The sequence below is a fragment of the Gadus chalcogrammus genome, chromosome 1 (assembly GCF_026213295.1).
Source record: "Gadus chalcogrammus isolate NIFS_2021 chromosome 1, NIFS_Gcha_1.0, whole genome shotgun sequence".
Lineage (NCBI taxonomy): Eukaryota > Metazoa > Chordata > Actinopteri > Gadiformes > Gadidae > Gadus > Gadus chalcogrammus.
Genome location: NC_079412.1, coordinates 11,350,707 through 11,371,397, shown reverse-complemented (window position 1 = coordinate 11,371,397; position 20,691 = coordinate 11,350,707). Strand labels below are relative to the sequence as shown.

Below are 20,691 nucleotides of genomic sequence, written 5' to 3'. Positions count from 1 at the left end.
CTCGCCCCCTCTCCATCCTACAGTAACCTGGGGATGAACGTTGACCAAACAGCCAGGGATACAGTCAGAGTCAGAGGCTGCTCAGTGGAAGGGACAGCAGTTGGTACTGTAGCTGGCAGCGTGCTCACAGTGTGTGGTTAAGGGGCTTGTGTTGCACTGCTGCTGCTGCCATGGGCTCCAGGGTGGCGGTCCTGCTCTGCGTCCTCCTGGTGTGTGTCTGCTGCTCCAGAGGAGCGGTCATCACTGGGGTGAGTCTATAGTTCTCATCGGTACTCTATCCGTACGTTTTATTGATTTAGATTGGTTTGTGTGTTATTTAATTGAAACTTGGAATTTTGTTACGTTGAAAAATTATAATGTGATACATGTTTGTATGTATATGAAAAAATAAATTGCAATGCCAACCTACTTTGTAGACAGGATGGCCATATGACTGCCTAATGCTGTCATCAGTGCTTGGATCCACCCATTTGTTTTCAGTGACTGGCATTTGTGCAACCACTCATAGCCATAGAGTCATAGTTTGTATGATTTCATTATCCAATCGACTCATGGAGAACTGCATCCTATTTTTCTTTCTCCAAATACACTTGTCTAACGGAAGGAAAAACTAGTTAGCCAATTGGAATTCATTTCTAAATGGATTAGCAGATGACAGGTGATAGATGAAACTGCGTTTATTCTACAAACCTTAAAGAGCATATGAGTGAATTTAAAAAAGAAACAACTGATTGAATACATTATCAAAGGTTTTAACTCACCCTCTTTCTTTCTCTGACATTTCTATGCCTGTTATAAAGTTTGGCATTTCCACAGTATTAATGCAAGGCTCTCTTTCTCTCTCTCTCTCTCTCTCTCTCTCTCTCTCTCTCTCTCTCTCTCTCTCTCTCTCTCTCTCTCTCTCTCTCTCTCTCTCTCTCTCTCTCTCTCTCTCTCTCTCTCTCTCTCTCTCTCTCTCTCTCTCTCTCTCTCTCTCTCTCTCTCTCTCTCTCTGGTACCTTCTTCCCCTGTAGGCGTGTGAGAGAGATGTGCAGTGTGGCTTCGGGATGTGCTGTGCTGTTAGTCTGTGGTTGAGGGGTTTGAGGATGTGCGTGCCCAGAGGAGACGAAGGGGAGGAATGCCACCCATTTAGCCACAAGGTTGGAAAGTATTTTCTCTTCTGCATTATATCGAACCACCTGTCTCGCACATTTTAATCAGTGCTCGCTTCACTCACATACACACATGCACACACTACCCATGCCCAGAAACTCAAATACACATGCCATGAACAACACTTCTGACTCATGCACACATCACCCGCCTTATCACTTTGATGACAGCAAGCCAAGATCGCATAAAACACTTGCAACTTGACAGAGGCTTTGCGTAAGCTGCTTGTAACCACAGATGTTATTGATCAGTACAATGAATCAGGGCCACCCAGGACCATGCATCACACTGCTACTCTGGAGAGAGACAGCAACGAAGCAATAAGTCATAATGCCGGATTCTTAAGCCCTAATCTTTGTGAGCCAACTGCATCACCACACCTGCTTTTTAGTTGATGGGAGATGGAGTGTTTATCAGTGTGTGTGCTTGTGTGTAGGCATGAATGTGTGTGTGTGTGTGTGTGTGTGTGTGTGTGTGTGTGTGTGTGTGTGTGTGTGTGTGTGTGTGTGTGTGTGTGTGTGTGTGTGTGTGTGTGTGTGTGTGTGTGTGTGTGTGTGTGTGTGTGTGTGTGAGAGAGAGAGTTTGCGGGAGTGCACGTCAGTGAGTGTGTGTGTGGTTGCTGCTCACACATAATTTACATTTACATTTCCAGGTGCCCTACGTAGGAAAAAGGCAGCACCACACCTGCCCCTGTCTCCCCCACCTGGTCTGCACGAGCTACACAGACACCAGGTACAGGTGTACTTACGACTTCAAGAACATGGACTTTTGAAGAATCTCCTCAGACCATGAGGAACAGTGAAAAGAGTTGCAAATGGACCTACAGTAACCCAAAGTTTCCAGGAGAAACACCAACCCTAACCCTAACCCAACGATGGAGCAGAAAAAAACATCCTGTCACTTTGACCTCACTCTATATCTGTGTTTACTATGCACTATATAACAATTTGGGAGGGGAGGGGGGTCAGGGTTAATTTAACGCACCTTTAGGTCAATGACCTTTATATAGCTGCTAAATAGTGCCGCAGTTAACCCACAACAAACTTCTTAATTGTAGCAAAAGTCTGGCTTTGTGTGAATTCTCAGATTTCTGTGTTTCTTTTTCATGCCTAATGTAGAATAATTTATCAAAATAAATAAAAACAATGAAACTATAACCGAAGTCAACTCTTTCCATAAGGCGGCTTTTGATTTCTATGTATCTTGAATGTGTGTGAGTGTGTTTGTTTTGGTATGTAAGATTGGGACGGGATTTCAATAGATGTTATCTTGAATGGGGAAATAATAAATTGGTCTATGTTGGTCTGACATGCCTTGCCCTTCCCTTCCCCTTCACAAACTCATTGTTGGGATTTAAATTGACCAACATAACTCAACATATCTCAAAGAAATCCTCAATCAAATTAAATGCATACTTTAAGTTTATACAATGTATATATACAATGTACAACTTAAACAACTTGAAAGGTAAAATTATAAATTAATAAATATATAATTCATCACGAAACATACTTCTTTGGTTGACATACTTTTGTCATCCATAGGATTTTATTTTTATTTTTCCTTATTATTATGAGCTCATATGTTGCATGTTTTGCCTGTGTGCAATAAACACAAACTACATTGCTCCATACAATATCAACTATGTTTTTAATCACAAGCCATGTACACATCAAACGTTATCTGGGGTTATCAAATAAGCTTCATAATGGATTGGTTATTTCTACATGGAAATATATGATCAACATTCAACAAAACTTTCCAAATGTTCCAAACATATGAAGAGCACAAAAAACATTGTGGCCTACCTCGGTATTTGCTCTCAGATAAGCGGTCGTTAGTTATCTTTTATTTTAATTCTCTTATCAAAAGTGCAGAGATATCGAGGCAACCAGAGGGCATTACAGTCTTGATCTGTAGTGTATAAAAGCTGGAGTCTCAAACAACACCTAAACTGTGAGTCGACCATTCCGAGTATTCAAGATGAAGTGGCTCGTTCTGTTGTCCGTGCTGGTGGCGTTTGCTGAATGCTTTCATAAGTGAGTATAACTTGGTTATTTTTTAACCTCTGTCTACATTTTCTAATACAATGCTTATGTTCCTTGAATAAATAGCTTCAGATAAAATCAGGTCTGCCCTATATCTCAGGAAAGCGGACACACAATAATGCATGCATTGAGATTTCAAACCAACGTCAAACCAGCTGAACATGTAAGTGACACTGTTTGGCCGAGCTGTTGTAAAGATGATGGTGTGTGTGTGTGTGTAATGCACGTAGGATTCCCCTGATCAAGGGAAAGACTGCCAGGCAGAGTCTGAAGGAGCAGGGTCTGTGGGAGGAATTCAGGAAAGCGCACCCATACAACCCCACTTCCAAGTTCATCCAGGACGGAAGTGAGTCCATGACCAACGATGCTGATGTAAGTTCTGATCGGAAAGATCCCCCATCTGATAGTTTATATCGGGAGTTCGGGTCTCACTGTATGTTCTTAAGATTTGGAGAACTACTAGTCACTTAGAAGTAACATTGGTGACCTTGGGGTCTTTGTTTGTCCAACTAGTTGTCCTACTATGGCGTTATCTCCATCGGCACCCCTCCTCAGTCCTTCTCCGTCATCTTCGACACTGGTTCCTCCAACCTGTGGGTGCCCTCTGTCTACTGCAGCAGCCAGGCCTGCAGTGAGTTCCAAGACAACTGCTGTTTATCATTTTGTTTTCATGCACTATTTTTTATTTATTTATTTGGTGACAATGTCTGACTAACAAAAAGGATTTAACGGCAGTAACGTTCAATCGAGGTCTCATAAAAAAATACGCTAAAAATGCACAATGTTTTACAGACAACCATAGGAAATACAACCCACAGCAGTCCAGCACCTTCAAGTGGGGCACTGAGACTATTTCCATCCAGTACGGAACTGGCAGCATGACCGGCCATCTTGCCGTTGACACAGTTGAGGTACCCGATACCTTAATACCTTGATACCATATATACTAAATATGGAGTCGCTATGACCAGTTCTTAACTGCACAACTTAACGATAAAATCACGGTATCTTAACCGAGACACGGTTCATCTTACATTACATCTCCACTGGTACTGGAGACAAATAGATAATGGTCCTCCACTGTCTTTTTCTACGAACAGGTTGGTGGAATCACTGTGGCCAACCAGGTGTTTGGAATCAGCAAAACCGAGGCTCCCTTCATGGCCCACATGGTTGCCGACGGCATCCTCGGATTGGCCTTCCAGTCCATTGCCTCCGACAATGTTGTGCCCGTCTTCGACATGATGGTGCAGCAGAATCTGGTGTCCCAGCCCCTGTTCTCTGTCTACCTCAGCAGGTACAGCGAAGGTGCTCCAGTGTACGCGACTTGTTTCTCTTGTCTATGCGTATTTGATGCATGATGCTGCATGTCTCCTCTCTGGGCTTTAGCAAGAGTCAGGAAGGCAGCGTGGTTGTCTTCGGTGGAATCGAGGCGAGTTACTACACCGGGCAAATCGCTTGGATCCCCCTGACCTCTGCTACCTACTGGCAGATCAAGATGGACAGGTAACGGCCTGAAATAAGTACAGCTGAATCCCACGCCTTAGGAGAAGAAATGTGTCGTGGTTGAACTGCAAGAACCTTTCCAAACCTCTGTTGTGTTGTCCACAGTGTCACCATCAACGGTAACCCAGTGGCGTGCAACGGTGGTTGCCAGGCCATCATTGACACTGGTACCTCCCTGATCGTTGGGCCCTCCAGTGACATCAGCAACATGAACTCCTGGGTGGGAGCGAGCACCGACCAGTACGGAGATGTGAGTTGCAGGACTTGGTCCTCTTTGTTTCTTTGGGTTGGGTTGTTTGGAGGGTTCACGTTTGATCCCCCACTCCAGGTTGAGTGGGAGCGGAAGTCATTTGACAAATGTCACCTCAACTATATAGCTTTAAATGATTAGGATTCCCATCGCTGAGATGTTTCTGTTGGATGTGTTCCCCCACAGGCCACAGTGAACTGCCAGAACATTGGCAGCATGCCCGAGGTCGTCTTCACTCTCAGTGGCCATGCCTTCACCGTTCCTGCCTCTGCCTACGTGTCTCAGGTCTGTCGTGCAAACAAACCCTTAGGAGAAGAAAGCATGACTGTTTATGCCCTTTCGCACACACATTGCTCGATTGCACACAAATGCACGAGCAGACGGCACACCTTCGCACGCACACGAACACCGTGTGAACTATCAAGAGGTTTTATCAGTCCTTCCTTGTGAACATTTGTTGAATTGACGTTTCCTCTTGTTTCTTCAGTCTTCTTATGGTTGCAACACTGGCTTTGGTGGAGGAAACGACCAGCTCTGGATCCTTGGAGATGTCTTCATCAGGCAGTTCTACGTCATCTTCGACAGCCAGAACAAAAACATCGGTCTGGCCCAGTCTGTCTAATCGATCTAGCCCCTGCATGTATTTTATTGCTGAAAATGTGCACTTCTACATCATTAGTAATTCAGAGATGATTATTTCAAATAAAATCACAGAGCATTGCAGATGAAGAAAATCGCTTTTGTCATTACTGCTGTTGGGTGTTGAGTTGGGCTTTAGTTACTTTCAAAAGGGGCTCAAAGAAGATTATAAAGGGAAGTCCTCCTCTTTGAATGGACTTTTGAAGAATATCCTCAAACCATAAGGAACAGTGAAAAGAGTTGTAGATAGACACAGTAACCCAAAGTCTCTATGAGAAATTTGCTTATTTTTTAATGGCTAATGTAGAATAATTCAATTTCATCAAAATATATGTTTTAATGTACTATGAAAACAGCATCACTGTGGTCATCTCTTTACAGAAGCCGGCTTGTCATTTCTATGTATCTTGAATGTGAGTTTGTTTTGGTATGTAAGATTGGGACGGGATTTCAATACAAGTTATCATGAATGAGGAAATAATTAATTGGTCTATGTTGGTCTGACGTGCCATGCCCTTCCCTTCCCCTTCACAAACTCATTGCTGGGATTTCATCTGACCTAACATACATTTAAAGGAGACAGATTATGGTGTTTTCCCAACAAGTTAAATACTATATGAGTTCCAGAAAACATGTTTTTGAGCTGTTGCTGGAAATAGCTTTTAGGAAAAATAATCTCGCCTACCGCTATTCCCCTCTGTTTCAGGCCCTTCAGAATGCGATGTATCTGGTGTCTGTAGCTTTAATGCAAATTACCTATGATTGACCAATGAGCTGTCAGAGTGAACAACAGCATGGAGGAGAAGAGATTGTTGCCGTTTGCAGACTCCCGGAGCTCTAGATCAATATAATATAATATAATAATAACATATAGGTATTTATATAATATTATATCTAATATCACGGCCAAAAGCTATGTGCGCCTCGGATGATATTATGAATCATAAAGACTGCGTCTGACGTCTCTGGTACTTCCACAACAACAACAACAAGACTCGTAGGGGGGGTTATCTCGGCCATGATTGAGAAGAATTTGGGGAAAGGAACTTTGGTCTTGACTCTCTGAAATCCATATTGAACCGCGACATGGAGGAGAAAGGAATTGCACTCCGGGAGCTGAGCTGCCGGACTGTCGCCAAGCTCCCCCAGCCGGAGCTGCCCCGCCGGAGCTGCCGGACTGCCGCCAGAGCTTCGGCGGCAGTCCGGCAGCTCCACCGGACTCCCTGCCAGGCAGTCATATGGCAAGCAGACAAATTACCCCCCCCTTCCTACGTAGGAGGGGGCGCCGTACTGACTCGCTCGTTTGGTAACTGTAGGCGGGGTACTTTCAGAAATGCATATCTCACTCAAAAAATCATGTACAGACTTTTTCAAAATTTGTATGTGTGTGGGAGCACCAGAAACACAAAACAACAACCCAAATCCCAAGAAAAGTGTTTTTTCATAATATGTCCCCTTAAACCAAATCACAAGCTTTAACTGAGAAACATGGAAGGTGGGATGAACCTTCCTATGGGAATGCAACTTCCACTGAGTCTGAACACTGTAGGGTGTTCAAAAAAGGGCCCACATAACGGGGGATGGGTTTCTTTGAAACTGACTTGAGGAGTAGGTCCGTTGAGGAATGCCAAACCCTCTGCCCCGGGAGGTAGTTGGGAGGCTGGGACCGGTGGCAATCAGCGATGCGGCGGGTTCGGTCAGCTGAGCGGAGCAAGGCTGAACGAACATTCCTGCAAATCTTGCAAACCCGACGGAGATGAGACTGAACCGATGGGACGGCAATGTCAACATCCTGAGCTGGGCAGAGAGGCGGCTGGTAACCCATAACACACTCAAATTGTGACACGCCAGTAGCTGTACTTGATAGGGAGTTGTGTGAACTCAATCCAAGCCAATGGGTTCTCTAGCGAGAAGTTTTTCTAGCGGAGACGCAACCGAGTGCCGCTACAAGCTCCTGGTTGGCCTGATCCGTCTGCCCATTAGTCTGTGGATGATAACCAGAAGACAAACTCACAGAGGCTCCCAGAGCTTGACAGAAAGCATCAAAACTTATGAGATGAATTGGGGTCCACGGTCAGAAACGATGTCGGAGGGTATTCCATGGAGATGCAGCACATGATTTACAGAGAGGTCTGCCATTTCAAAAGCAGTGGGGAGTTTAGGGAGAGCCACACAATTAACTGCTTTAGAACAACGGTCAACTATGGTCAGTATCACCGTGTTCCACTGAGAAAAAGGAAGACCCGTAATAGATTTGAGGGCGATATGGAACCAGGGGCGACAGGGATTGGCAGGGGGCCAAGCAGACAAGCAGGCAGTTGATGGTAGGATTTCCTGCAAGCACACAAAGTGCAGGCGGCAACGAAGGCCCGGTTGTCAGACTCCATTGTGGAACACCAGAAGTGCAGCTTCAGCAGAGAGTGTACGGCTGATTCCAGGATGGCAGGCAAATCTGGAGGTGTGCACCCACTTGAAGACCTGGGACAAAGAGATGACTCAGGCACAAATAAATGCTTGGTAGGACCATTGTCTGGGTCAGGTTCAGTGAGTTGGGCTCCCCGAAACAATCTCCCAAATAACTGTGGCTACCACACAAGACGACGGGAGAATAGTTTCACAGACGGGAACCAAGGCAAACTGGCAGGAGAGAGCGTCAGGCTTGGTATAGGCAAGAAAGTGACCAACCTGGGCGCAGTAGAAGCTCCGGCTGACCCTCTGCGGAGGCGTTCTGCTTGTGAGAGACAGGCCCGGCCATGGTGCATGGGATCCTCTCTTGGGAAAATGGGAATAATTGGAGAAGGCTTGGCACTCGCTCTAGCGAGTGGTGGTGGTGTCTAAGCATTTCGAGTCGTATCTAACGACCAACTTGTCCTTGATCGAGCCATTATGCCTACTCAGAAAAGCCCCCCTGAAAGACTCATCATTCCACCTGGAGTCTGCTGCTATTGTCCTAAACTCCACAGAGTAATGTTCCAAAACACGGGATCCCTGACGAAGAGATAGAAAATGTTGAGCCAAAAATATCATAGGAAGAGTTTACATACAACTGGCTACCCAAATAGCCCACTCTAAAGCTTTACCCTTAAGGAGTCCCATAACGTACGCTATCCTGAGCTGGTCAGGAGAATAAGTTAGTGGCTGCTGGTTAAAGAGTAGAGAAGACTGATTTAAGATAGCCCTACATGTACCTAAATCACCTGCATGGTGCTCCGGTGCAGGGATGTGTGGCCCTTCTTGGGAGAGGAGCAGGTAGAGCCGGAGAGACTGCAGGGACAGGCTGGCTAGGTGGAGCTTCTGGAACAGCCTGGGCAAGTTGGGATGAGAGAAATTGCAGCTGAGATCCAATCTGGAATATCTGAGCCGAAATGGTTCTGAACCTCATGTCGCTCCACTTGGGGACCTTGGTTGTAGAGGGCTTGGTGGAACGAACCAAGCCCTGGGTTGAGGATGAGAGCAGTATGGAATAAACAGGAGGTGGACTGGCAAGGATGGATGAAAGGCAAGCAACGCATACTGGCAGGTAGGCAGGTAGATGAGATACTGGGTGGAAGGCAGACAGTTACAAGGTTGATGATCCACTGTGATTGAAACAAAAAAAAAGTGAAGAATCTGGGTTTAAGTAGGAAAGAGATGATGATGGGAGATGGATGCAGGTGTGGAAGTCGAACAGGTGTTGAGGCAGAAAAAACTAGGCAACGCCTTGCCCGAGAGAGGGAAGCAGGGCAGAGCATCTGCTGGGTATGGCCAAGGCTGTAACAGGCTGGGTCATTTCTGAATGGAAATATTTGATATCAACATTAAACAAAACTTTCCAAACTTTCCAGATAGAAAAAAGCTTATCTCATTTAAGATTGACTTTAGTAGGCCCTACTATGAAGATTATTTGTAATCACACATCAGATTATGAAGGTCAGTCCTCATTTTAAATTTAAGTTCAAATGTAATAATTTTATACTTGAAAGGTTCAGCTATTTGCCAAATTAACACATATGGATCAAGCAGTAGTGCAGTTATAAATTAAAACCTCTGTTTGTTTTAATATTTATAGACTTATTTACTCAAATGCGAAATTTATAATATAATATAATATATTTTACTGAACAATCACACATTGCTGCCTACCTCAGTATTTGCTCTCAGATAAGTAGTTGTTACTTATCTTTTATCATAAATCTCTTGTGTGAGTGCAGAGATATCGAGGCAACTGGAAGGGCATTACAAGGAAATCATCTTTATCTGCATTGTATAAAAGATGGAGTTTCAACCAACCACTGTACTGTGGGTCGACCATTCAGAGTGATCAAGATGAAGTGGCTTGTTCTGTTGTCCGTGCTGGTGGCATTTGCTGAATGCCTGCATAAGTGAGTATAACTTGTTTATTTTTAACTTCTATCTACATTTCCCAATATGTTTCTTATGGTCCTTGAATAAATAGTTTCCCAAAATAGACGTTTTAGAATAAGAAAGTTTTACAGGGTTATTCTTCAACTTATTTCAAGGGACTTCAGTTCATGCTCATGTTCTATTCGGAAACTTTACAGATATCAGAGCTACCGAGCTATTGTGACGGTTCTGACTGTGTGTGTGTAATGCACGTAGGATTCCCCTGATCAAGGGAAAGACTGCCAGGCAGAGTCTGCAGGAGCAGGGTCTGTGGGAGGAATTCAGGAGAGCGCACCCATACAACCCCACTTCCAAGTTCATCCAGGACGGAAGTGAGTCCATGACCAACGATGCTGATGTAAGTTCTGATCGGAAAGATCCCCCATCTGATAGTTTCTTTCGGGACACACTGTATGTTATTTTTGAGTAACTACTAGTCACTTAGTAGTAACATTGATGACCTTGGGGTCTTTGTTTGTCCAACTAGTTGTCCTACTATGGCGTGATCTCGATCGGCACCCCTCCTCAGTCCTTCTCCGTCATCTTCGACACTGGTTCTTCCAACCTGTGGGTGCCTTCTGTCTACTGCAGCAGCCAGGCCTGCAGTGAGTTCCACAACAACTGCTGTTTATTAATTTTGTTTTCATGCACTCGTTTTTAATTATTTATTTGGGGGCAAATTCTAACGAACAAAAATCGGGTTGTCATGAAAAGCAACGCTAAAAATGCATAATGTTTTACAGACAATCATAGGAAATACAACCCACAGCAGTCCAGCACCTTCAGGTGGGGCACTGAGACTATTTCCATCCAGTACGGAACCGGCAGCATGACCGGCCATCTTGCTGTTGACACAGTTGAGGTACCTGATACCTTGATACCTTGACACCATATATACGGAATATGGAGTCACGATGACTGTTGTTTCCGGTCTTAACTGAACAACTACCGTGATAAAATCACGGTATCTTAACCAAGACATGGTTCATCTTACATTACATCTCCACTGTATTGGAGACAAATAGATACTGGTCCTCCATTGTCTTTTCCTGCACACAGGTTGGTGGAATCACTGTGGCCAACCAGGTGTTTGGAATCAGCAAAACCGAGGCTCCCTTCATGGCCCACATGGTTGCCGACGGCATCCTCGGATTGGCCTTCCAGTCCATTGCCTCCGACAATGTTGTGCCCGTCTTTGACATGATGGTGCAGCAGAATCTGGTGTCCCAGCCCCTGTTCTCTGTCTACCTGAGCAGGTATAGTGAAGGATCTCCAGTGTCCGCGACTGGGTTCTCTCTTCCATGCGTATTTGATGCATAATGCTGCATGTCTCCTCTCTGGGCTTTAGCCACAGTCAGGAAGGCAGCGTGGTGGTCTTCGGTGGAATCGAGGAGAATTACTATACCGGGCAAATCACTTGGATCCCCCTGACCTCTGCTACCTACTGGCAGATCAAGATGGATAGGTAATGGCCGTAAATAAGTACAGCTGAACCCCACGTCTTAAATATAAAAAATGTGTTGTGGTTGAACTGCAAGAACCTTTCCAAACCTATGTTGTGTTGTCCACAGTGTCACCATCAACGGTAACCCAGTGGCGTGCAACGGTGGTTGCCAGGCCATCATTGACACTGGTACCTCCCTGATCGTTGGGCCCTCCAGTGACATCAGCAACATGAACTCCTGGGTGGGAGCGAGCACCGACCAGTACGGAGATGTGAGTCGCAGGATTTTGTCCATTTTGTTTCTTAGGGGTGGGTTTGATCGGAGGGTTCACGTTTGATCCCCCACTCTTGGTTGAGTGGGAGCGGAAGTCATTTGGTAAATGTTGTCGATATGCCTTCAACTCAACTATATAGCTTTAAATGATCAGGATTCCCATTGCTGAGATGTTTTCTGTTGGATGTTTCTCCCCACAGGCCACAGTGAACTGCCAGAACATTGGCAGCATGCCCGAAGTCGTCTTCACTCTCAGTGGTCATTCCTTCACCGTTCCTGCCTCTGCCTACGTGTCTCAGGTCAGTCTTTATGAGTGTTTATGCCCTTGCGCGCACACATACACACACACACAAACACAGTTTGAACTATCAGGAAGGGGTCTTATTAGTCCTTGTGAACATTTCTTGAATTTACATTTCCTCTCGTTTCTTCAGTCTTCTTACGGTTGCAACACCGGTTTTGGTGGAGGAAACGACCAGCTGTGGATCCTAGGAGATGTCTTCATCCGGCAGTTCTACGTCATCTTCGACAGCCAGAACCAAAACATCGGTCTGGCCCAGGCTGTCTAATCGATCTAGCCCCTGTATGTAATATATTGCTGAAAATGTGCACTTCTACATCATGATGACGTAGAGATGATTATTTCAAATAAAATCAAAATTGCAAATTAAGAAAATAGCTTTTGTCTTTACTGGTGCTGGGTGTTGAGGTTGGATTTTAGTTACTTTTCAAAATGGTGCTCAAAGATGATTATAAAGGGTAGTCATCCTCTTTGCATGGACTTTTCAAGAATCTCCTCAAAGACTGAGGAACTGGTCAATGACAATATGTACTTGCTAAATAGTGCTGCAATTAATCCACAACAAACTTCTTAATTTGTAGCGAAAGCCTTGTCTTTAGGTAAATGTTCGATTATTGTGTTTCTGTTTTCATGCCTAATAATTTATCAAAATAAATGTTTGACCGTAGTATGAAAACATCACCGCAGTCAACTCTTTCCCGAATCCAGCTTGTTATTTCTATGTATTTTGATTGTGTGTGTGTTTTGGTGTGCAAGATTGGGACGGCATTTCATTACATGTTATCTTGAATAGTGAAGTAATAAGTTAGTCAATGTTGGTCTGACATGCCTGCCCTTCCCTTCCCCTTCACAAACTCATTGTTGGGATTTCTTCTGACCCAGTATAACTCAAATAAATCATAAATTTAAATTAATACTTTAAGGGGAACTCAACTTGAAAGGTTAAATTAAAAATAAATAAAAATGTTGGTTGACATCCTTTTGTCATCTAAAGGATTTTCCCTATGTTTGTACCATGTACACCTCAAACCGAGGTGGAACAGAGGTGGAATTAAACCAGAGGTTTATTGTAGGGAGGATTAGAGCAGTAGGGAATTAAGAGGAGGTGGACAGGGAACGATGGATGACAGGCAGGCGACGTTACTTGCAGGTAGACAGATGGGACACTGGGTGGATGGCAGGCTTGTACGGGGTTGGTGATCCACTGTGGTTGAAAAAACGATCCGACGATGAGTGGGAGAAGAAACAGGGTTTAAGCATGGCAGAGATGATGACCGGAGATGGATGGCAGGTGTGCAAGTCGAACAGGTGTAGAGTCCCGAAAAATGAGGGAACGCTTTACCCAAGAGGGCGAGCCCTAACAGTAACCTCCCGTAAATGGGCGCCTGTATGCGACCCACCAACTTAGCTCTCCAGGAGAACAGAGTTGCAGGAGAGGTGAGCTTGGTAAGGGGTGCTGCGACTCTGCTGTAGTCCCTGATGAAACAAAGGTAGAAGTTGGAGTAGCCAAGAAAGAGCTGCTGAACCATCTTAGGTGTAGACCACTCTGCCACGGCCTGCACCTGCCCTGGATCAGTCTTCACCGGCCCACTCTCATTGTTTTATCTCAGGAATGACACAGAACTCGAATGGAACTCACATTTCTCTGCCTCGACCTACAGTTTGTTATCCAAGAGTTTCTGGAGAACCTGTCTCACATGGATGATGTGTTCCTCCATGTTGCGGGAAAAAATTGGAATGTCATCGATGTAAACAAAACTGAACGGTTGAGGAAGTTGCCCTTCTCTAGGCCACGTTGCTAAAAAGTGATGTTATCTAGGCCACGGTAGTCAATAAGGGTGCACTCACACTAGGCCATCTGGCCGTGGCCGTTGGCCGTCGCAACTGTGGCCTGGCCACGGTAGGCTCTTGTACATACGTCATCACGTCGTAAGTAAGTAACACGTCATCACCAAGCGTCCGCTGCATGGACCATAATAAAGTCTGCCGCCAGTCAGAGTTCTAACAACAATGGACAACAGCACAAAGAACACAGTTCGCACTTTGCTGAGTCTGTTGCTTATTTGGATATATGTTTACCGTTTAATGGGAAAGAAGGCTCGTCGCCTTTATTATGTCTGAGGTCGTCGCATGGACTATACGTCATCCAGCTCAGATTGCGTAGCCGTGCGTGTGCGCGTGTCGGCTCATTAGCATCTGTACCGTAGCGGCCCGTGCCGTAGCAGCACACCTCTCCCAAGTGGCCAAATTGGCCCGGCCTGGCCGGCTTGGCCACACTCACACTGGCAGATTTGAGCACAGTTAGGTGTGAAAACGGCCACGGCCACGGCCAGATGGCCTAGTGTGAGTGCACCCTAAAAAAGGGCTTGGGGTATGATCCTTCTTAGTCACAAAGAAAAAACATGCACGAACAGGGGAGGGAGACGGCCTTATAATGCCTGCGGCAACGGAGACCCAGCGGATGACTCCATGCTCTCCCTCTCTGGACGGGACAGATTATATAAATGGCTGGAGGGCAAAGGAGCTCCGGGGAACAACTCAACGGTGCAGTCATTGGGACGGTACGGAGAATCACAGGGCGCAGGCCATTTACTAAAAACCGGCCCACCAAAATCCCCACTATAACGGCTGAGCCTCCTCTTATGGCCGCAGGGGACAGGAGGCAGGAAAGTAACCGGCCTGGCCGCAATAGATGCTCCAGTAGACACTCTGCGAAGGCGTTCTGCTTGTGAGAGATGGGCCAAGCTACATGGGTTTCTCTTTTGGGAGCATGGGAGAAGGAGTGCAAGGACTGGGCCAAAGAGTTGGGGAAGGCTTGGTGCTCTCTCTAGCGAGTGGTGGTGGTGTCTTAGCTCTCCGGGTCGTCTCCAACGGCCAACTTATCCTTGATCGAGTCATTAAGCCCACTCAGAAAAGTCCCCCTGAGTGACTCATTATTCCACCTGGAGCCTGCCGCCATTGACCTAAACTCAACAGAGTAATGTGCCACTCAATTGTACCAGACGAAGACAAAGAAAATGTTGACCCTAAACTATCTTAGGAGGAGTTTACATACGACTGACTATCCAAAATAGCCCACACTAAGGCTTTACCCTTAAGGAGTCCTGTAACGTACGCTATTCTGGACTGGTCAGGAGAATAATTTAATGGCTGCTGGTCAAAGACTAGAGAGCACTGAATTAAGAAAGCCCTACATGTACCTAAATCACCTGCATGGGGCTCTGGTGCAGGGGTGTGTTGCTCCCCGGGGAGAGGAGCAGGTAGAGCCAGAGAGGCTGCAGGGGCAGGCTGCTAGGTGGAGCTCCCGGAACAGCCTGGGTGAGGTGGAATGAGAGAAATTCTAGCTGAGTTCCAATCTGGGATATAAAGAGGAGTTGGACTGGCAAAGATGGATGACAGGCAAGCAACACTACTGGCAGGTAAGCAGTTAGATGAGACACTGGTTGGATGGCTGGCAGATACGGGGTTGACGATGAGTGGGTGAAGAACCGGGGTTTAATTAGGACAGAGATGATGACGGGAGTTGGATGGCAGGTGTGGAAGTCGAACAGGTGTAGAGGCCGGAAAAATGAGGGAACACCTTGCTCAAGAGAGGGAGACAGGGCAGAGCATCTGCTGGGTATGGCCAAGGCCTTAACAGGCTGGCTAATTTCTGCATGGAAACATTTGATATCAACACTAAACAAAACTTTCCAAACTTTTTAAATCGTCAACAGATTAAGAGCCTAATAAAGCTAATCTTATGTTTAATTTAGTAGCGCCTACCATGAAGATTACTTTTTAATCACACATCAGAAGGTCAGACCTCTGTATCTTTTTATACATGAAATGTTCAGCTATTTGCCTTGTTAACACATATGGAGCAAGCAGTATTTCAGTTCTAAATCCAAAACTCTGTTTGTTTGAATATTACAGAGGAACATTTATTTATATAAATGAACTATTATATATTTATATATATATATATATATATATATATATATATATATATATATATCTATATATATATATGCATGTGTTTGGAACAATCACACATTGTTGCCTACCTCAGTATATGCGCTCAGATAAGTGGTCCTTAGTTATCTTTTATCATAAATCTCTTATCAAAAGTGCAGCGATACCGAGGCAACTGCAAGGGCATTACAAGGAAACCATCTTGATCTGCAGTGTATAAAATCTGGAGTCTCAACCAACCACTGAACTGTGGGTCGACCATTCAGAGTGATCAAGATGAAGTGGCTTGTTCTGTTGTCCGTGCTTGTGGCGTTTGCTGAATGCCTTCATAAGTGAGTATAACTTGGTTATTTTTTTAACCTCTGTCTACATTTCCTAATATGTTGCTTATGTTCATTGATTTAATATTTTCCCAAGAGACATTTTAGAATGAGAACATTTTAAAGGGTTATTCTTTCACATATTTCAAGTTACTTCAGTTCATGCTTGTTCTATGCAGAAACAAAATCTGAAACGTTATGGATATCAGACTAGTTCTGCCCTATATCTCAGGAAAGTGGGCCAACAGAATTGAGATTTCGAACCAACATCCTTGAATAAGATGTACATGCAAGTGACACTGTTTGGCCGAGCTATTGTGACGGTTCTGACGGTGTGTGTGTGTGTATGTGTGTGTGTGTGTGTGTGTGTGTGTGTGTGTGTGTGTGTGTGTGTGTGTGTGTGTGTGTGTGTGTGTGTGTGTGTGTGTGTGTGTGTGTGTGTGTGTGTGTGTAATGCACTTAGGATTCCCCTGATCAAGGGAAAGACTGCCAGGGAGAGTCTGCAGGAGCAGGGTCTGTGGGAGGAATTCAGGAGAGCGCACCCATACAACCCCACTGCCAAGTTCATCCAGTACGGAGCTGAGTCCATGACCACGATGCTGATGTAAGTTCTGATCAGAAAGAGCCCCCATCTTATATCGGGAGTTCGGGTCTCACTGTATGTTCTCAAGATTTGGAGGACTACTAGTCACTTAGAAGTAACATTGGTGACCTTGGGGTCTTTGTTTGTCCAACTAGTTGTCCTACTATGGCGTTATCTCCATCGGCACCCCTCCTCAGTCCTTCTCGGTCATCTTCGACACTGGTTCCTCCAACCTGTGGGTGCCCTCTGTCTACTGCAGCAGCCAGGCCTGCAGTGAGTTCCACGACAACTGCTGTTTATTAACTTAGTTTTTCTGCAAAATTGTTACGAAAAAGATTATTTATAAATTTTACTTAACAGAAAATGAATTTGCCGGTAGTAACATTCAACCGGGTTCTCATGAAAAGCAACGCTAAAAATGCACAATGTTTTACAGACAACCATAGGAAATTCATCCCACAGCAGTCCAGAACCTTCAAGTGGGGTACTGAGGCTATTTCCATCCAGTACGGAACCGGCAGCATGACTGGCCGTCTTGCCGTTGACACAGTTGAGGTACATGAGACACGGTTCATCTTACATAACATCTCCAGTGCTACTGGAGACAAACAGATACTGGTCCTCCATTGTCTTTTCCTGCACACAGGTTGGTGGAATCACTGTGGCCAACCAGGTGTTTGGAATCAGCCAAACCGAGGCTCCCTTCATGGCCAGCATGGTTGCCGACGGCATCCTCGGATTGGCCTTCCAGTCCATTGCCTCCGACAACGTTGTGCCCGTCTTCGACATGATGGTGCAGCAGAATCTGGTGTCCCAGCAAATGTTCTCTGTCTATCTGAGCAGGTATAGTGAAGGTGCTCCAGTGGCCGAGACTTGTTTCTCTTGTCCATGCGTATTTGATGCATGACGCTGTGTCTCCGCTCTTGTCTTTAGAGGCGGTAAGGAAGGCAGCGTGGTGGTCTTCGGCGGAGTCGATGAGAGTTTAATGTCCGGGCAAATCACTTGGATCCCCCTGACCTCTGCTACCTACTGGCAGATCAAGATGGACAGGTAACGGCCTGAAATAAATACAGCTGAATCCCACGCCTTAGGAGAAGAAATGTGTTGTGGTTGAACTGCAAGAACCTTTCCAAACCTCTGTTGTGCTGTCCAGTGTCACCGTCAACGGTAACCCAGTGGCGTGCAACGGTGGTTTGCCAGGCCATCATTGACACTGGTACCTCCCTGATCGTTGGGCCCTCCAGTGACATCAGCAACATGAACTCCTGGGTGGGAGCGAGCACCAACCAGTACGGAGATGTGAGTCGCAGGACATCGTCCTTTTTGTTTCTTTGGGTTGGGTTAGATCCCCACTTTTGGTTGAGTGGGATAGGAAGTCATTTGGAAAATGTTGTCGGATTAGTAGGACGTTATACACTGTTTGTTTGCCTTCACCTCAACTATATAGCTGTCCCAGCACTGAGATGTTTTCTGTTGGATGTTTTCCCCCACAGGCCACAGTGAACTGCCAAAACATTGGCAGCATGCCCGAGGTCGTCTTCACTCTCAGTGGCCATGCCTTCACCGTTCCTGCCTCTGCCTACGTGTCTCAGGTCTGTTGTGCCAACAAATCCTTAGGAGATAATAATAATAACCTTTATTTGTATAGCACTTTTTGAAACAGGATTGCAAAGTGCTTCACAGAACAGAATAAAACATATTTAAAAGAAATGACACACAAAAAACATTGTAAAAGAGTACAAAAGTACTAACAAAAACCCCATAAAGTAGAGCAAAAGGAAGAGAGCAATGTGTTCAATAATAAAACTACTATAAGAAAGGTTTTGCATAAAGATGAGTTTTTGAAAAGAGACTTAAAAGATGATACTGATTCAGCTTGTCTGAGATTCTCAGGCAGGGAGCCCCACAACTGAGGGGCCCGTACAGCAAAAGCCCGGTCACCTTTGGTTACAAGGCGTGATTTGGGAACAACCTACCCCTACCCAAGGATCTCAGGCTATACTTAGGCTCATAGGGGACAAACAGGTCTGAAATATAACTTGGAGCCAGACCATGCAGAGCCTTAAAAGTTATCCGTAAAATCATAAAATCAGCTCTCAAAACTACTGGCAAGCAGTGGAGATTGGCAAGGAAGGCAGTAATATGGTCTCGTCTCCTAGAATTAGTTAAAGCCTAGCAGCAACATTTTGTACCAGCTGGAGGTGGGATGGGCTTTCTGACTCTGCCCAGTGAGTATAGGGAGTTACAATAATTTAAACGTGAGTAAATAAAAGCATGGATAACCTTTTCAAAGTCTGTACAAGATACGAAGGACCCGATTTAGCGATGTTCCCCAATTGGAAAAAACACGAATGAACAACACTCGTTGTTTGGCCATTAAAAGGGAGATTAGGGTAAAAAATCACCCACAGATTACAGGCAGTTGATTTAACATTGTGGACAGGCCACCAAGATGAGACTGCATGGAGCAGATAGCATTAGGGGGGCCAAATAGAAAAATAGAGATGAAAGCATGAGTGCTTATGCCCTTGCTTACGCCCTTGCGTGCACATGCCCACAATATTTGATTGCATGCAAAACGCAAGCACACACACAAACACAGTGTGAACTATCAAGAAGAGGTCTGATCATTCCTTGTGAACATTTGTTGAATTGACATTTCCTCTTGTTTCTTCAGTCTTCTTATGGTTGCCGCACCGGCTTTGGTGGAGGCAACCAACAGCGTGGATCCTTGGAGATGTCTTCATCAGGGAGTTCTACGTCGTCTTCGACAGCCAGAGCAAATACGTCGGTCTGGCTCCATCTGTCTAATCAGTCTAGCCCCTTTAAGTAAGCTATTGCTGAACATATCCACTTCTACATCATTAGTGATGTAGAAGTCATATGATGTATAGCTCAATTCAAATAAAATCCCAGAGCATTGCAAATGAAGAAAATAGCTTTTGTCTTTACTGGTGATGTGTGTTGAGGTGTGGCTTTAATTATTTATCAAAACGGTGTTTGCGTCGTCCTCTTTGCACCCAAAATATCACAGGCATGAGACTGTACCCCCACGACTCTTCATCTTCCAACTCTTTGGAAGAGATACCCCACATCCATTCATGGATGGAACAAAGAGAATCCTTTCAAGAAAAAGATAGGGAATGGCTAAGAAAAGAGGAACACTGATTCCCTATGAGGTTGTTTTATAAAAGGAGCTGATAAAGCACACACAGAGTTATCACACGCTAACCTCACAGCTGTTGTAGAAAAAGCGCCCTCAAAGGTCAACAGGTTTCTACTTGAGATGAAGACGAAGAAACAGATATCAATCCTTTTATCTTGAACACTTCCTATCATATGGTTTTCTGTACATTAATACCAAACCAATTCACATGAATCACATATCAATGCGGTTCTTTAGAACAGATCACCAAAAACGGATGAGCGAAAGAGCCCATTACAATTAATCTTTGAACCTTACTAAAGGAATGTTGCTTTGCCGCTACATTTATCGTCTAGGAGCCAATGTGCAGTACTCCACTGTCTCGGGAGATCTGCGGAGATCTTTGCTCTGTTTGGTGGTAAGGGCTCTCATCTCCAGGTTTGCATAGAGCTGTATGGGTGTTAGCTGTTGGTGTTTGAAGTCCACTGTTGTGTAGACTATGGAGCTCGCTTCCTACGGGTAGAAGCAAAACAAACAGTGGCAGCTCTGACTATAACAAAGCTTCATCTTCAAGATTTTTCAACCTGGATCCTACTTCCAATCATTTTAGGTCTAAGAGACCAATGTAAAAAACAGTTTTAGAAATTGGTTCAGTACTGAGCAAGAGTGAATCAGCCTTTGCACCCTTTTTT

General features: G+C 45.0%; 3 protein-coding genes and 1 pseudogene across 3 annotated transcripts; all 4 read left to right on the top strand.

The window, feature by feature from the left end:
- Positions 1-170: 170 nt before the first annotated feature.
- On the top strand, positions 171-2,064 carry prok1 (prokineticin 1). The gene is made up of 3 exons (XM_056602565.1): positions 171-248; positions 1,014-1,139; positions 1,805-2,064. The coding sequence occupies exons 1-3, from the start codon at positions 171-173 to the stop codon at positions 1,922-1,924; spliced, it is 324 nt and encodes a 107-aa protein (XP_056458540.1). The 3' UTR covers positions 1,925-2,064.
- A 1,013-nt stretch (positions 2,065-3,077) lies between these two features.
- Positions 3,078-5,690, top strand: LOC130381624 (pepsin A-like). The gene is made up of 9 exons (XM_056589316.1): positions 3,078-3,191; positions 3,431-3,572; positions 3,714-3,831; positions 3,993-4,111; positions 4,301-4,497; positions 4,590-4,706; positions 4,812-4,956; positions 5,143-5,241; positions 5,444-5,690. The coding sequence occupies exons 1-9, from the start codon at positions 3,136-3,138 to the stop codon at positions 5,576-5,578; spliced, it is 1,128 nt and encodes a 375-aa protein (XP_056445291.1). The 5' UTR covers positions 3,078-3,135; the 3' UTR covers positions 5,579-5,690.
- A 4,157-nt stretch (positions 5,691-9,847) lies between these two features.
- On the top strand, positions 9,848-12,693 carry LOC130381639 (pepsin A-like). Its single transcript, XM_056589339.1, has 9 exons — positions 9,848-9,956; positions 10,195-10,336; positions 10,466-10,583; positions 10,722-10,840; positions 11,038-11,234; positions 11,327-11,443; positions 11,550-11,694; positions 11,897-11,995; positions 12,131-12,693. The coding sequence occupies exons 1-9, from the start codon at positions 9,901-9,903 to the stop codon at positions 12,263-12,265; spliced, it is 1,128 nt and encodes a 375-aa protein (XP_056445314.1). The 5' UTR covers positions 9,848-9,900; the 3' UTR covers positions 12,266-12,693.
- A 3,480-nt stretch (positions 12,694-16,173) lies between these two features.
- On the top strand, positions 16,174-19,790 carry LOC130381630 (pepsin A-like; annotated as a pseudogene).
- Positions 19,791-20,691: the final 901 nt, after the last annotated feature.